This window comes from Diachasma alloeum, unplaced genomic scaffold (assembly GCF_001412515.2).
Source record: "Diachasma alloeum isolate Michigan unplaced genomic scaffold, Dall2.0 Dall_scaffold_00379, whole genome shotgun sequence".
NCBI classification, from domain to species: domain Eukaryota; kingdom Metazoa; phylum Arthropoda; class Insecta; order Hymenoptera; family Braconidae; genus Diachasma; species Diachasma alloeum.
The window spans coordinates 377,796-393,904 of record NW_021680518.1 but is presented as its reverse complement, the minus strand read 5'-3'; the positions used below and the strand labels follow the sequence as shown (position 1 = coordinate 393,904).

Genomic DNA, 16,109 nt, shown 5'->3' with positions numbered 1-16,109 from the left:
GCACGAGGACGATCGTGCGTGTCGTATCTTTAGTACGCCATCGAACCTCATCGAGTGAAAGTGCCGGAAAATCATCGCAACTATTATCGAACATTGTAATCGCAAATCATCTTTTGTTTAAGTTGTATACAGTCCACTCGGAAATCATCTATTTATTAAACTCTGTGTTGTGTAATTTTCAGTGCATAGTAATTTGTTTATTAAAGACAACTCATCAAATTACCTCCGGCAAATTATCAAACCGTTAATCCGAACCTCACTTTTCCTCCCGACCACCCGGCTCGTCAAATCGTAATTGATTTCAAACAGATCATCTCCTTGATTTTTTAAAACATCTATTGAAATCACGTAATGATGAATGAAAATAAAAATGACGGAATCGTAATTTCAAAAATTGGTGTAGCAGAAGTTGTCATTTCTGAAATGTCTCGAAGACTAGTAACGTTGAAGATTATATACTCCGCACGATTTACTATGCAAATTTTGTAGCGTCGATGTACTACAGCAATTGGAGAGCCTCATGATTTGTGTAATCCACTTCGGAGCATATCCGTCTGAGGAAGGGACACTCGGATTTTCCCCGGTGTCCCTTTCAGTTGTGATTCGTCCTCAGAGTCCGTGAGTTTTGTGGCATGTTGGGCAAATTTCATCTTGCACCATCATTTTTCCCCATGACATTGAGAAAAGAAATTTCCAACATCGGAAACATATTTACTTGAGACGAGCAATTTTTCTTCAACCGCTTGATTCTCCAAGGTATCTCAACTCGCGCGGCTCGAAAATCGTTTTTTTTTAATACTTGTGATTTTGGATAAACATCCTTAAACGCCATTACCATCAGTGTATCAATAATACATACCCAAGTAGCAAACCTTGCGAAAGATATCTGAAAGTATACCAAAAAGGCAGACTAATGTCCGTCCAAAAGGTATCTTGCAGTCATACGATAACTTTTAGTTAACTTCTAGGTAACTTCTAGACACAAGTTACCTTTTTGGACAGACATTAGACAGCCTTTTTGGTATACTTACAGATACCCTCCAGAACTGTGCTGCTTGGGTATGGAACCACCAGAGATCCCCATCAATATTAAATTTCCCCAAGCAGTACAGTTCTGGAGGGTATCTGCAAGTATACCAAAAAGGCTGTCTAATGTCTGTCCAAAAAGGTAACTTGTGTCTAGAAGTTACCTAGAAGTCAACTAAAAGTTATCGTATGACTGCAAGATACCTTTTGGACGGACATTAGCCTGCCTTTTTGGTATACTTTCAGATAACTTTCGCAAGGTTTGCTACTTGGGTCTGTAATATTACAAGAATTTGACCCTTACATTAACGAAGGTTTAAAATATGTTGATTCAATTTTTCAAGTAATATCATATTAATAATCTGATTTTTTACGAATGATGATGTATTTAAAATTTGATAATCTGAAAGTGTAAATTTACGACTAAGTGAATCATTCAAATTTCTTGAAAGGGGATTTTCGATTACACAAATAATCGTCAATCTTCCTACCTCAATTATTGATTGATAAAATAGTTGAAAATTTTGAATTGATGATACTTAAGTCCTCGAAAAATTTCAAGAGTGATGTTATCTAATTAAGGGCTGCAATATTTAACCGTGATAAAATATTACAAATTTGGGTATCCCTGGTAACCACACTATTCCTAGAGCAATAATCAACAACTAATGCATCCATTACTATTGGTGAATGATTTCACAGCTATATTTTGCACAACATTCAATACATATACTATTTTTTTTATCAAGTGCCTCTTTTGGATTCCCTTCGGCACTCTCTACAGGGGGAGGCCTTGTGTACCCACCCCCGGATTCTGTATTCCATAGTATTGACACTCCAATTAGTATCCTGAGATCCCCATTGAAATGAAAGAACGCATGAATAAATTCCAAAAAAAACCTAGCGCATTTGCTATGAAAATTCTATTGGAATTCTACTGAAAAATTCTACTCGTTTTTTTGCGCTGATTCTATTGTATACTTGATAGGAAAAAGTTGATATATTTTGAATTTCTCTTCAAATTTTTCTCTTGAGATGTTTTTTATTAGAATTATTGGGCACAAATTCTCCAAGTTTTTCCCGCTGGATTTTGTTTTGTTTTGCATTACAGAATGCGAAAATTAGAATCCAAGCATTCTTTTTTTTTACGGCCTCGGAGTCCCTTTTACCACGATAGAATTCCTATCGAATTCCAATAAAATTTTCTAGTGAATTCGCTACATTTTCTATTGAATTTTTGACATTGCTCAATACATAAACTGTGCACAGATAATTTGGGTTTAATTTACTAGGCTCATGAGCTCGGTCCAGCTCATAGCTTCAGTGAACTAAAGCATCCTCCGTCTCGGGATAACAATCTTCAGCAAAATTATTCTGATCAGTCTATTGCGGCAATTCTTCTAGATGCCTCGTTGCCCGGTCCCTTTGATCTTCCAGATAGAAGTGAAAGTATTCGATGAGTAATGTGACAATTGAGATCCCAGCACCAATGCACAAAAGGAATAATGCGGGACTGAATTCTTTCATGCCCATAGCAGTTGGCATTGAGCTGTAGCTCTCAGGGCACTCTGGAACTGAGCCACGCCAATAGTGTTGCACGTGAGCGAGCAATCCACTTTGTATGATCTTTGTGAATCTGAAAAAGGAAAAAATTGATAACATCAGTTATTATGAGAATTTTCCGGGACTGGATTTTAGCCAATTACAGCGCAGTATTTGAGGTCACGATACTCGTTTGTTATCGATTTTTTTCGGAAATTGCACACTCACTTCTGGAAATTGCATCTGATAATTGCATAGTAGCTCTTCATTTATTTCTAACCAATTGGATGTTTTGCTGGAAGAAGCCCTCGAATACTGCGCTTGGCCGAAATCCAGTCCCGGACAATTCTCCGCCGAATACCCTTCTACCTTCAAAATTAATCGCAATATTTCCCTCAAGCTTCCCTGCAAACAAACAAATGTCAAGTTTTGCAAAAGAATCCTTCGTGCTGCGCACTCGGGATTTTTAGCCTGCAAAACTTGACACTTTCATTTGTTAGCAACGAAGCTATCGGGAAATATTCCAATAATTTTGAAGGTCTCGGGGTATTATAACGGAAAATTTTTCGAAATATTAATTTCTATTTTAGCTGCTCTGCCTATTAACCCGTATGTAATCATTTTCTTGAATGGCGAATTTTTCGGTAGAATTGGTGACATTTTATTACGTGGTTGGGGTCGTATTTCTTGAACCGCACATATCTCATCTTCAGAGTACGTTTCCTGTAACACTTTGCTCGCTATCTAATTGACGTAAATTGGTAAGAAAAAATACTCACTCGCATTATCCGATAGGTAGAAGCAGTTTCCGTTAGAAATGCGTATCCACCCTCTTGAACTTTCTTCAAACCTGCGGGTACGCTCATGAAGGCGTTTGGCCAATTACTCACTGATGAATTCATTTTGCGATTGTATAAGTCCCTAATATCGGAATTGTTTGTGATCTAGAATATCATGTAATTAAGTATTTTATCGATAGCGGTGGCTGTGTGGTTAGAGTGTGGGACATTTGACCCCATCATCCTTATTCTGACCCTTGTGACTCTTCATCTGACTCTCGCGGCCCTCATTATACCCCTCTTGAACCTTAATCTGGCTCATAACCCTTAATCTGACCGTCATTATACCCCTTTTGACCCTTAATCTAACCCATATAACCCTTAATCTGACCCTCATTATACCCTTCGTGACCCTTACTCTGACCCATATAACTCAATCTGACCCTTGCGACCCTTGATCTGACCCTCGTGACCCTTAGTCTGACCCGTATAATCCATAATCTAACTCTTGTGGTCCTTAATCTGACCCTCGTGACCCTTATTCTGACCTTCATGACATGACCTTCTGACCTGATTCTGAACCTCGTGACCCTTACTCCGACCATTATTTCGACCCTCGTGACCCTTATTTTGACACTTGTGACCCTTAATTATGAAATCTCAATTTCGAGTACCAAATTTTCATCACCAGAAGTAGATTAGGGTTGTCATAATATAGAGAGATGACCTGATACAGGTTTGATAGGTATTCCCGACCAAGTGAATGTTTTTGATTGAACCTGATCAGATGGAAGACAAATAGTCGAATTGGAGACTAAAAATTCCTTCAAATACTACCTTAAACCAGTCTCGAAAAAATGAGACATCTATGGCACCCACTTCCAGGTCGCTCTCAGTGAGGTCTTTCAAGCTTTTGATCCATCTTGGTGGCGCTGTGATCAAAGAACTGACAATACTTGCTGAGTAGAACTGATAGAGAAGGAGAGCCCATAAGAACAGCGAAAGGAATGTGATACGTCCAGAAGGAAAATGTGGGCTGTCGCTTAGCCCTTCCAACATTGGAAATATTCGATTAGATTCGAAGAAGCGTGGAAAATTGATAGCAAAAAACAACTCCTTTCACCTTGTTGTGACAAGGCTGCTACTGTAGTCAGACCAGTTTCAACTGCACCAGCGTTGATATTTTGTCTTCCTGTTTCATGATGTTGCTCCAACATTAGAGAGAGCAGTAATAGAACCCAATAGACGGCCCCTACCAACAAAATCGCCCACCACAAGTCTTGGGTGAATGGCTTCAAGAAATTGTTGCGCATAGTTGACTTTGTTGGATGGAGGAATGAAAATGTAAAATCGGTGAACCAAGTCGGTACCACGTACTCTACTACGTGCAGTCGGTACCAGTCAAATTCAAAGGGTGAGATGCTCATATCTACGCCCTCATTGCTAACCATGTCTCCCATAATTCCATTGTAAGATCCGTTGACTAAGATGCCCCAGAGTGGTGATAGATAAACAGTGATGCTGGTAAATATTAATGAGCATTTTATAGATAGCGACCACAAGGGCGCAAATCGCGTCAAGAAAGAATATTCACCTAAATTTGTACAGATATTGTAGAAACAGCATTAAATTATAATGACTTTTTTGCATAGGATCCAAGCCCCTATTCTTTTGAGAGCTCAAATACGTAACAATATCCACGTCGACCGGATTTGCGACCTGAAACCCATGAAAATTATAATGAAGTCGCTGAAAAATTTTGTAATATCTCATACCGTCACAGTAAAGTTCAAAGTCACTCCGTGCAGATGACGACGTTCGTATTTATATTGAGTCAATTTATTACTCAGACCATCTCCAGGGCTCCATTTACCCTTGTCAACAATTACGACATCACAACCGTGACGATAACTTGGGTTGTAAACATCGTGAAGCTTGAATGTATCACCTTCTCGGACAGCAAATGTTAACTCAGCCTCTATTGTAAGCCTCAGGTGCTGCAGGAAATTCACGGATATAGGTGTCAGCCTCGACAGGACAAGCCAATAGTACGAATCGTTGAAATGTAGTTGATTTGAAAACTGCAGAGGAAGAATTTTGAAAGGATATACATTAGACTAGAGCCTTTCTGATGACGGCTCAATCGAATCAAGTTATCTGTACTAATCACTGATTTAAAGTTCTTAAACAAAATCAGAATATGATGATTGATTTGGCTTTCGCAATGAAGAATGTCCTCAGTTTTTGAGCAAGTTTTTTTTCGGAAAGCATTTATTAATACCTCACCTGAACAGAAAACCTACCTTGTCAAGAATATTCTTACTGAAAGGACAATCAAAGTCCAACACGACTCCCACTTGAAAATGAGCTATACGTAAAATGGTTGTCACATCAACATCATTCATAGTAGATTGATAAGTAACCACTGTGTCGAGTCCCATTACACTCTGCGAAATATCTGCTGCATCTAGATTTACATTCCGAGATGAATGAAGTTGTATCGTAAAGAAAAATAGCTACTTACGACTGCCGTTGACAAAAATGCTACGTCAAAGATTTTTTCATCGAATTACAGATGTATTTGGATCATACCTGCATAATTCCAACAAGCGAATATGACGATTTGATGGATATCACACGATCCATAATAATCTCTGATGAACTCAGCCAATATTTTGTCGGATTTAGTGAACTTAATGAGTGTGATCGCTAGCAAGAATAGGGCCACCACTTTCATGATGAATATGACTTCGACGGACAATGCGCAGGAGTGATGCGTTTTTGGAGGATCAGACTACCCCGGTGGGTGCAGTGATATCAAATGCAAGTTGAATTATTTATTATGTATACTTAAGTCCATACGGTGGTTTCCGGGGGTCGCCATGCAATCATTGTAAAGGGTTTCATTACCAGCGGGTGTGGGCAGCTACAAAGTCCGGGAACATTGTATGTCTTTATCAATATTGGACGCCCGCCCTTTTCACCACCTGTTTCCACGCTCAAATGCACGGAGAGAAATATTCAATAAAAATTACGTATCTTTTTCGTAATTCCGGAGCGAAATGTGGTTGTAGGAAATTTTACGGAACTGCCACGGAATTTTTCCGAAGCGTTCCATAATTTTTATCTTAATCTCCTTGACTAATCTCCTCTCCGCCACTCAAATTTTCTGAGTCGATTCCGTAATCTGTGAGTGGATTGTGAGTTCCGTAATTTTTATTGAACATTTCTCTCCGTGTGAATGAGAAAATCGAGTCAAGTTGGGTCAGTTACTCTATGTTATTCCATTTTTTACAGAGTTTACAACAAAACAACATACTTCTCATTTCGAGGTGATGAACTTCACTTGGGAAATGAGATAATAAATAGGAGTCAATCACTGGAAACAATATTTTTGTCGTTACAGTTGTCATCATTCAGTTTTGGGCCATCTTCACGAGTTGTATCATCAATGCTGTGGGTCCGCTTGAAAGGTGAACGCCCCTCAACTCTCCAAAAATGCAGAAATTCGATGATTAGTACGAAAACGGCGAAAGACACACCAATGAGCAGCAGAAAAATAGCTGGGACGAATTCTTTCAGCCCGACCGGAATTGGCTTTGAGCTGTAACTCTCCGGACATTTGGGACGAGGTGTATACCAAATTGAAAACTGCTTTATCATTAGACCATATTGCACGATTTGTCTCAATTTGAAATGATGCATTCACACGTGATAGCTGTGTGATCTTGGAGTTGAAGTTTGATAAATCGATTTTTTTTCTTATAGTATCGATTGTACTCAGCAAGTACCTGCATGTACCACATGCATTTTCGTTTGTACCCCGCACCCCTAGACGCAAGGGGAGCGGGAAAAATCGTGCAGCGTCGGAAATGAAGGTACGGAAAAAATTTTCATGAGCAAGGATTCAGCATGAATACTACTTGTATGTACTATATATTTCCATTTCATTTATAAACCCCTTCAATACGTTACCCCCTTCTAAAATCTTAAATGTATGAGGGACGTCAGGAAAACATACAGATATCTTCTAAATCGTTAGTACTCATTTGTACCAACGAAAATTATTCACTTCCTACACCCTATACAAGATAAATTGAATTAATTTTTTTTAGCCATTTCGTTTTTCGCGATTATCTCGGAAACTATGAGAGATAGAGCCTTAAAACCTACTCCATTCGATTCCTGAGGAAACTTGGGTTCCCGTTATTTAGATGGACGGCTCAGAATTGCGTTTTTCCAATTCCTACACCCTATACAAGATTAATTAAATTATTTTTTTTTGGCCATTTCGTTTTTCGCGATTATCTCGGAAACTATAAGAGATAGAGCCTTAAAACCTACTCCATTCGATTCCTGAGGAAACTTGGGTTCCCGTTATTTAGATGGACGGCTCAGAATTGCGTTTTTCCAATTCCTACACCCCATACAAGATTAATTAAATTAATTTTTTTTGGCCATTTGGTTTTCCGCGATTATCTCGGAAACTATGAGAGATAGAGCCTTAAAACCTACTCCATTCGATTCCTGAGGAAATTTGGGTTCCCTTTATGTAGATGGACTGCTCAGAATTGCGTTTTTCGACTTCCTGCACCCTATACACGATCAATCAAATTAATTTTTTTTGGCCATTTCGTTTTTCGCGATTATCTCGGAAACTATGAGAGATAGAGCCTTCAAACCTACTACATTCGATTCCTGAGGAAATTTGGGTTCTCTTTAGGCAGATGGACCGCTCAGAATTGCGTTTTTCCACTTCCGACACCCCATACAAGATAAATTAAATTAATTTTTTTTGGCCATTTCGTTTTTCGCGATTATCTCGGAAACTATGAGAGATAGAGCCTTCAAACCTACTCCATTCGATTCCTGAGGAAATTTGGGTTCTCTTTAGGCAGATGGACCGCTCAGAATTGCGTTTTTCCACTTCCGACACCCCATACAAGATAAATTGAATTAATTTTTTACAGAAAAACTTTTGTACTATTTTTCTGAATAATCTACGACTGTTTTTGAAGCTCTCAATTGTTTGTAGTTGGTCTCATTATCATGCACAGTAAATTGTTCCGTTCGTACCCACATCAAAACTTCATGAACTACATATGGAATCCATTACGATGATTGTACGGTTGATAAAAATGGAATCAGGTGATTTGATGAGGATAATAATAATAATAATAATAATAATAATAATAATAATGAATAATGAATCATTTTCGTTGGTACAAACGAGTACTAACGATTTAGAAGCTATCTGTATGTTTTCCTGACGTCCCTCATACATTTAACATTTTAGAAGGTAAAGTATTGAAGGGGTTGATAAATGAAATGGAAAAATATAGTACATACAAGTACTATCCATGCTGAATCCTTGCTCATGAAAATTTTTTCCGTACCTTCATTTCCGGCGCTGCACAGTTTTTCCCGCACCCCTTACGTCTAGGGGTGCGGGGTACAAACGAAAATGAATGTGGTACATTCAGGTACTCACTGAGCACAATCGATACTATAAGAAAAAAAATCGATTTATCAGACTTCGACTCCAAATTCACACAGCTACACGTGATGGGTGACATCGCTACTTCTATCGCAAATTTGGTAAATGTGACGGTGAAAATGTGGGGATATGAGTGGTGATTTTGAAAAAACTCAACATTATCTGTAACAAATTTACATCGCATACATGACAATAATGGTAGTTAATGATGATAAATATGATGAATCCATACCCATAAATAATCATCTTCTTGAATGGAGAACGTTTTGCAGTCAGCAAAGTCACCTTTGCCCAAGTAATCATCGGCATCTCATGCAATTCACATATCTCATTCTCCTCAAGCATATCCTAATAAGTGGGAAATGGCTTTTGTCACAACATAGTCAATATATTTTTGCTCGTATCATAAATTAGCAATTCTCTTCCGTATGGAATTTCTTCAACGATGTATTTTTTATGATTCATTGAATTCAACATTGCCCCAATGTTGGAATATGTGATTTTGAATGACTTTGGTTTCTTGGCGATAGAGGGCATTAGGAGAGGGACGCTTGCGTGCAAGTTTCGAGAGAGTGGAGTAGAACACAAAATGGAGAATTGATGAGTTGCTGTCATTATTTGTACAAGACTCAAAATTTCTTTCGTGCAATAAACAAAATAATTACATATCAGTTGGTTTATTCAACACTTCAACGTTAAAATTTTCGACCTTTCTCTGAATGTTAGTTTCAAATTAATTTGTTTCAACAAATGCAATCAATCGCATGATCGAACTCGGTCAAGATGGCATTGGCAAGAATATTTTAAATCACATTTCCACTCTTTTAAATAATTATTTTTGAACAATTATTTTAATTATTAAACAATTATTTCGGATTAGACAAATACAATGCTTCTATTTGGAAACAAAGCGGTGGAATTGCCCCAAATCCTCAAAAGTTCTCATAGTATTCAAACACTTTATATTCAATGTTTCTATTTTTTTGGATTTCAGGAAGCATTCACCTGCGCCAAGTTGTAACCAGTCGCAGTGTCGATGTAGAAAGCAAATCCTCCTTTCTTCACTTTCTGCATACCTTCCACAGCTGTCCAGAAGGAACCCTCTGGCCTTTTGCTGCTCGGCTTTATCTTCTTCTGATATAATTCGATGTGCGAAGGAGTCTTCATAATCTGGAAATAATTCTTCATCATCAGTAATACCAATCCAAAACAATTCGTCATGAAGATATAACCCATACATTAAAGTAGTCATAAATCCAGAGAATGTCCTCGGTTCCAGCGTCGAGTTGACTATCGCTCAGATTTTTTATTGTATTGATGGTTCGGGGAGGAGATGTTAGTAGAGACCCAACGACATTCGCTGAGTAGAATTGAAAGAGAAGAAGTGCCCATAGAAACAGGAAGAGAAAAACTATTCGGCCAGAAATGATCTGGAGACCCTCACTCAAACCTTCAAGAATCAAATGATCAATACAAAAATAAATTCCAAAAAAATCAGTGCCGGTCGTGCGCCTAGTTGGTGTGACCCATTAGGGATCGAACCAATAACTTTCTGATTAATTCCCATTTGTTCTTCATTTAGCAGAAACAAAAATTCAAAAAAGTTTCAAAATTTTGGAAAATTCATATTTCAATAACTCCACAACCGCTGAGACGATTTCTTCGGAATTTCACCCCAGCTTTTGTCATACAAATCTGCATCGACTATGATGAATAGAAATCAATCTTATCATTTCTTCAGGAGAAACAATGAAATTTGCAAAACAAATGTCATTTTTGAACCGCTGAGACAATATTGTTCGAAATCTAATCAGGACCATTAAAATAACTACCCGATATAAATCGAGAAGTTAAAAATCCCAAAATACTTACCTTGTTGAGAAAGAGCTGCCAATGCTATCAAACCGCTTTCAGAGCCAGGTATTTCAAACGCACCCCTAGCCTCTTTCCTATTCATATAACTCTCATTATAATGGATCTGAATCTTCACAGTGATCCACAATGAAACCCAATATACAGTTCCCACAGCCAAGATCATCCACCAGATGTCATTGGTGAATGGCTTCAGGAAATTATTCCTCAGAGTTGCATCCTTCGGGTGACGAAACAGAAACATGGCTTTCACAAGTAATGTTTCCACAGTGAATTCAGCCACGTCGAAGCGTTCATTTTTGTATTGAAATGGTGTTGCACTGATGCAACACCATTTCTCTCAGCAAAAGTACTAAAGAATAATGATAACGGCTCATTGTATCAAGCTGTCGGTTTATCGGAGTCCTTATATAGGTTTCGAAATCAGGTTTAGGTGGATTAGTCAGCTGCACTAATCAGCAAAGATTGGTCAATTTTTTTGGAGAAGTTCATTGTAACAGGAGATAAACATACCACAATTGAAAAATTCAGTGGTAACAACTGAAAATTCCCACGACGTTTGTATTTGTATTGAGTCAACACATCAATCAGTCCAGTTTCAGGGCTCCACTGGCCCTTGTATGTGACGTTGTATGCGCCATTGTGACGATAGCTAGGATTATACACATCGTATAAGTCAAATTTATCTCCTTCGCAGGTTGCAACTGTCATTTCTGTATCGACGGACAGGGGAAGTTGCCTCAGCCTGATAGTCGGAGGTGTTAAAGCCTCGGTGAAGAGCAACCAAAGATAGGTTTCATTGAAAACTAATTGCTTCGAAAACTATTTGTCATGAACATTTGCAGATATTAGAAAGAAATTATAACAAATTTTATCTTGGAATACCATAATTCATTCATTGTTTTGTTCACCTCCTCCTGAACCTTTCCACTTTCAGCACAATCCAGATCAAGCATAACTCCAACATGATAATAATTAACTTGCAGAATTTTTTCAAAATCCACTGCTGATGGGATTGGAATGAATGACACGGTGGTGTCAAATTTCATGACATTCCTTGTCAACTGGAAAGCATCTGTAGGGAGAGGAATATAATTAATTTGCCGAAACAATAGACTTGGGTGAAGCAGATCATACATTTGCTGCGAATTGAATGATGGTAATCTGATCAATCGAAATTCTACATTCAAATTTAGGAATAATTACGTGACGTAAAAATGCGGAACGAATCAAGAATTTTTTCTCTCAAGTTTTGTAACTTTTATCGATTGTAATGCAATTCAGCTAAGTGGTAAAACGGTTGAAGTCGATTTTGACTATTGGCCAGTTTTTAATAAATATCTCGAAATCCAAAGGAAATAGCAAAATTTTCGTCATGACCTTCTTTGTAGCTCTCAATTCGGTCTACGAAAAATGTCTGTTTGGTGAATGACTAGCTTTAGGGTGGATGTGGGATGAAAATGTGGAGGGAGATGTTGGGAAAATTACTGATGAGCCGGATTTAAAATATCACACTTTATTTTGTGCGAGCGAATCACTTTGTCAAAACTATTTACACTCTTTGGTAATTTAATTCTTGAATGTCTAATTATACTGATAATTGTCTTTCACTGTTAATTCGTTGAGTCACTGAATGTAAACTGAATTTAATCAACAGAGGTGATGTACTGAACAAAACGGTGATCTTACAAAGACCGGTGATGTACTTGATTACTAGTGAGCTAGATGAGGTTCAAGAAGCTACTGTACTCGGTGAGGTGCGATATAAAACTTGTACAGGTGATTTGCCCGAGATAGACTTGTACGGTGAGAGGCTAAGCCTAAACTGATTCGCGCGTGTTTCGGTGACTTATGACTGATGACCCGAAGGGTCCCGAAGATTTTCGAAGTAGGCCGATGGTCGACCAGAATGTTCTGGAATTTTAGTTGCGTTTCAAACAATGTAATTTCGAAAATTTCGTTTTCTCCCTTAGATTCGCAGATATTCCTCGAAAACTCAGCTGAGGGCCAAATCGATTTAAGCCGTTCGCCGCTTCGCTGCTGAATTTTCAGGGGACTATTCTCACGGCGCGTCCTCAGCCACCCTTATGACGTGACAATAGATGATAAGAATGAGATGATAAACTCCGAGATATTAATGATCTATTCGATATTTATATGACACAACTTTTGATAAATGACGTTATGATTGAATGAGGATTCTCATGGGACTTTTTCTAGACCTTTTTTCCGTGTGACAATTCATTTTTGCTGGGTCGAATGTTGTGGAAGGAACCTGCTACAATCTTTTAAACTATACAGAATTCTGCCCAGCGGAGTGGTCACATTCAGAAAAATAAAATATTTCGATACAAGTGCGTAAAAGTGTTTTTTGACGCTCACCGAAGGCGAGTGCTACCCTCCCAAGGGTTAAAGAGTACTTTTTCCAGGAATATCGTACCCTATTTTTCATCATGATGTGCGCAAAATTTCACTTTACGCACAAAATAAATTTGATCGATAGAATTGTATTTTTCATCACTTAACTGATGAAAAATACAGTCAGAATTGTATTCATCTCTTAAGTGAAATTCTGTCGATCAAATTTGTTACCCACAAATAAATGCCGCTAATTTTCCTGCAAAATGTCATTACAATTTCTTGTCTGAGACAAATGTTATTGGCGGAATTAATTTTTTTTCTCAATGCAATAATGAAACAACATTCATCACATTTTTCCATGACTGACCAAAGTCATTCCAACACGCAAAAACAATGATCTGATGAACATTATTCGCCTCATAATAGTCCCTGACAAAATCCTCCAGTATTCGGTCGGATTTTGCTACCTGAAATGAACCTGTTCAAAATCCGACCTCGGTTCCGCACGGATCTCGGTTCAGCACGAGAATCACAATGAATTGCTTCATCCACATCTCGACTCATCTGATGCAGTTTGAAATTTCAGATGCAGGTAGTACTTCCTACCTGTCCCATCGTAAATTATAAACTGCTGGAGTCCAAGTTTGAGACCCCCAGATACATTTAAATCGATAGTGAAGACAGTTCAGTTGCTAAATAACAGACTTAGGATGATGCGTTGCACCAGTACAAAGGGTGTTATTAAGCATTGCGTGTTTGCTAGCACCATGTAATTGCAAACTACGACTCAATCAATTTCAGCACAGCTATTGTGGAGGGCGATGTATACCTATAATTTTTATGTTTACCTTCTGACACTCGGCGAATTTCTCTTGTCAACTTATATTATCATGAGAAGTTCAGCCGTTCCGATTATTATACTGGCATTTTTGTTCTATTCTCACGGAAAATTGACACATACTGGAAATACTTAAGATTATGAGGAAAAGTTTTCCGGACTTTTCGTTAAAAAAAATTATAAAAATTTTTTACTTAATATTTTTTTCATTATTTAAATGAATAAATAATAATAATGATAACCGCTTTTTTTAAACACTTCTTTTTTTAATTGTGGACAAGTAAGTGTATTCATGTGTTTGTCGAAGAAGATACATTTTTTCCCCTAAATATAACCACAATAAGAGCAAATATTTACTCCCTTTTTAGTATTTAAGTAAATGAATACATAATGATCATAAATAATGTGCATAAACTACTAGCCAATTCATGAAGGAAAAAAGGAAACACGTATGAAAAAATGCCATTCTTATAGGAAATCCTATGGAGAATTCGAACATTTCCAATAGGATTTTTCTGATAGGATTTCCCACAGGATTTCCTATAGGATTCCCTGTAGAATTTCCTATTCATGACCCTAATCCTGACCCTTGTGACCCTCAATTTTGTGTGTTACTTTCTATAGAAAACACTATAGTGAATTCTACAGGAAATCTTACAGAAAATCCTATAGGAAATGCTATAGGAAATCCCGCCAGAAAAATCTGATAGGAAATGATCGACTTCTCCATAGGATTTTTTCATACGTGAAAAATGCAGATGAAAATGAATAAAACATATCTGGAATAGGAGTCAAACATGAGAAACCAACACTGGGTTTTCATCAGCTGGAAATAATTTTTTAAAATGATTTTGGTAACCCATTGATTATAGAACACCCGCACGGGTGAAAACAATTGAATATTCATTAATTTTTGGGAATTTCATAAATCCATCGGTAACCAAAAATAGGATGCAGAAATTTCCCACAACAAATGGTATGCAACGGAGTCGATAATTTGTAGAATCCCACATCCACATTGAGCCCTACAATTGGCGGTTTCCAGTTGATTTGCCATGCAAATTGTATGGAATGTACGCGTACACCAGCGATTCAAAGCACTTGATATTCATACAATTACATTTAAACGTCATTCACCTGTGAGGGGGGGGATTCAGCATTGTGCGCGCATCTTCTTTGATATCAGTTGTATTCCATCCGTCATCGATGTTGACAAAAAATTGACATTTTAGTTCTCTGCGGTAGCTTTGGTGTGTTTTGAAGAAGTTCTGGTGGTTTGGCCGGAAGTTTATCATTGAAAAATTGAGAATAGATCATTTCCGTTTTGAAGCAAGAAAATTGTCAATCAATGATAATAAAAAAGGGATAAGATGACATATCAACGCATGAAAACTGAATATATCATGTCTCAGTTCAAGATTTCCATAGACTCAAGTGGATACTTTTACGTGCCGCAAGCTAAGATTTTCGGAACTCAACTTGAAATTTTTCTTCAAGTGGAGTTTTGAACTTCGCAATTTGAGACTTTTAAAAGTTTCAATTTAAAACACTTAAGGTATATCCCTAGACAACATGTGATTCATAGATAATGTTTATAATGGTCTCCACCTATTGAAAAAAATTCTAATTAGCTGTACCACGTATTTTAGGAGATAATAAATAATGAAATGCGGGCTTGGAGCACTTCGTTAACCCTAGATTGGTCACCAGATGAGGGAATCACCGCCGTGCGTCGTTTTTCTTTCGTTACCATTGACTGGCTAACCGGAAAAATTCAAAACGATTTGACTTTGTCAATTGAAGTGTCTAAAGAATTATAGTAGTTTTTAGAACAACATATTTCCAGAAATTCCTAAAGAAAACAAATTATGTCGAACAGATGAATTATTTTTTCCCACATGTTAAATGAAATCGCTCATCACGCGACGATATCGGAACCTCGCTGAACGCGCCCGGGCAGTATAGAGTGAATTCGGCAACGCTCGAGCCTAAATAACACGGCGGGGAATCCCCGCGGAGGTGACCAGAGTCGCAGCGACGCGTTTGGTGACCAGACTAGGCTTAAAATCACACTTTGCACAGAATTATTATTGTCTTAAACACTCGTTTATAAATAAATGATTGCAATGGTTTAGACTCACGTAACCCTTATTAATTTTTTAGGCATGAAATCGATTTTTGGTAAAATTCTGAA

General features: G+C 37.7%; 2 protein-coding genes across 2 annotated transcripts; both read right to left on the bottom strand.

Moving 5' to 3' along the window:
* Nucleotides 1–2,091: 2,091 nt before the first annotated feature.
* LOC107041794 (ionotropic receptor 75a) lies at nt 2,092–6,084 on the bottom strand. Its single transcript, XM_015262542.2, has 9 exons — nt 5,940–6,084; nt 5,651–5,808; nt 5,123–5,428; nt 4,942–5,066; nt 4,471–4,868; nt 4,185–4,396; nt 3,348–3,512; nt 3,176–3,291; nt 2,092–2,662 (listed from the first exon to the last, which is right to left on the bottom strand). Exons 1-9 carry the CDS (start codon nt 6,082–6,084, stop codon nt 2,410–2,412), a joined length of 1,878 nt encoding a protein of 625 aa, XP_015118028.1. The 3' UTR covers nt 2,092–2,409.
* Nucleotides 6,085–9,834: 3,750 nt separating this feature from the next.
* On the bottom strand, nt 9,835–10,960 carry LOC107041758 (ionotropic receptor 75a-like). Its single transcript, XM_029126375.1, has 3 exons — nt 10,717–10,960; nt 10,083–10,294; nt 9,835–10,014 (listed from the first exon to the last, which is right to left on the bottom strand). The coding sequence occupies exons 1-3, from the start codon at nt 10,958–10,960 to the stop codon at nt 9,835–9,837; spliced, it is 636 nt and encodes a 211-aa protein (XP_028982208.1).
* Nucleotides 10,961–16,109: the final 5,149 nt, after the last annotated feature.

Excerpts from the sequence above, each read along its gene's own strand:
- LOC107041758 (XM_029126375.1), bottom strand. The coding sequence starts at position 10,960 with ATGTTTCTGTTTCGTCACCCGAAGGATGCAACTCTGAGGAATAATTTC. Across the intron at positions 10,295-10,716 it reads GGCAGCTCTTTCTCAACAAG|GTTTGAGTGAGGGTCTCCAG; the intron begins GTAAGTATTTTG and ends TGATTCTTGAAG. Across the intron at positions 10,015-10,082 it reads GGATTTATGACTACTTTAAT|ATTATGAAGACTCCTTCGCA; the intron begins GTATGGGTTATA and ends AATTATTTCCAG.
- LOC107041794 (XM_015262542.2), bottom strand. The coding sequence starts at position 6,084 with ATGAAAGTGGTGGCCCTATTCTTGCTAGCGATCACACTCATTAAGTTC. Across the intron at positions 5,067-5,122 it reads CTTTGAACTTTACTGTGACG|GTCGCAAATCCGGTCGACGT; the intron begins GTATGAGATATT and ends CATGGGTTTCAG. Across the intron at positions 3,513-4,184 it reads TTTTTCGAGACTGGTTTAAG|ATCACAAACAATTCCGATAT; the intron begins GTAGTATTTGAA and ends ATGATATTCTAG.